Source organism: Aplysia californica, unplaced genomic scaffold, assembly GCF_000002075.1.
Source record: "Aplysia californica isolate F4 #8 unplaced genomic scaffold, AplCal3.0 scaffold00147, whole genome shotgun sequence".
Classification (NCBI taxonomy): domain Eukaryota; kingdom Metazoa; phylum Mollusca; class Gastropoda; order Aplysiida; family Aplysiidae; genus Aplysia; species Aplysia californica.
In genome coordinates, this window is record NW_004797417.1 from 1,043,402 (window position 1) to 1,044,398 (window position 997).

General features: G+C 44.2%; 1 protein-coding gene across 1 annotated transcript in view; it reads right to left on the reverse strand.

Moving 5' to 3' along the window:
• Nucleotides 1–997, reverse strand: part of LOC101858263 (prestin) — a gene marked incomplete in the record, with an annotated part of 109,448 nt that overhangs the window by 3,452 nt on the left and 104,999 nt on the right. The window contains 1 exon segment of the mRNA XM_035969463.1: nt 448–618. Within this exon segment, the coding sequence (XP_035825356.1) occupies nt 448–618 (171 nt within the window).

A 997-nucleotide genomic window follows, 5' to 3' on the forward strand; every position in this document is an offset into this window, starting at 1 on the left:
TGTGCAAGTTGCGCACGTTAAAGATCCCTTGGTGGTCTAAAATCGATAAGAGTAGGCTTCGGCCGCCACCCGGGCAAAATTCGAAATTTCCTACCAACTGAAAATATTAGGTGTGTCCCGCGCGCTCATATGACCTATGCAGTTGCGAGCGCCGTAAAACACTTTACAAAAACAAAAAATTACTATCGTCATTTTTCCTCTACTTCTTTTGTATGTTTGTCACTCTCTTGTGAACTGATATTTCCGGCGCGCATTGATAGTCGAAGCAGACCTTGTGCTGTTGAGGCTAAAGATGTGGGCAGAGTTAGCCTGATTCCCCTTTTGGACTTCTCTGTTGACATCCACCCCTTGGCGCTCATATGACCTTATGCAGTCGCGAGCGCCGTAAAACCTTACCAAAAATACAAACACCAAACAAACCAGCACACGATGCCGCCGCGGACCCACCTCTTTGAGCACCCTAACGGTGACGCTGTCCACATACTGGATGGCGGAGCCGTCGATGATGATGGCGAACGTCTCACAGTTGGCCGGCAAAGTTTGACCGTTGAGGGCTGCTCCGTTCCCGTGACTCTCACACGGCTCGTCCGGCCAGGTGTCCGAGGTCGCCATGCACACCTGGAACACAGCAAGTTTGTTTTGTTTTGTTGTGTTGTTGGGATTTTTGGTGTTGTTGTTTTTTTTTGTGTTGTTGTTTTTCTTGTTTGTTCTTTTTATTTGTTTTGGGAGGGAAGGGTTGTATAGTTTTAGTACGAGTCTTAAAGTATTTACAACACAGATAGGTCATATACGTTGCGAAGACTAGTCTAGAGTAACATACAAAGAAAAGAAGAAGGAGAGATACGGACGGTGGATGTTTGATCAAGAAGCAAAAGAAAACCACACCCGAGTTTTTCTTCAATAATTGAGAGTTACTTTCGATATTACATTCTTTTGAAATCAGAAATTGGAATTGTTCCTTACTCCCTCATTGACACAATTTTATTTAAATCATAGG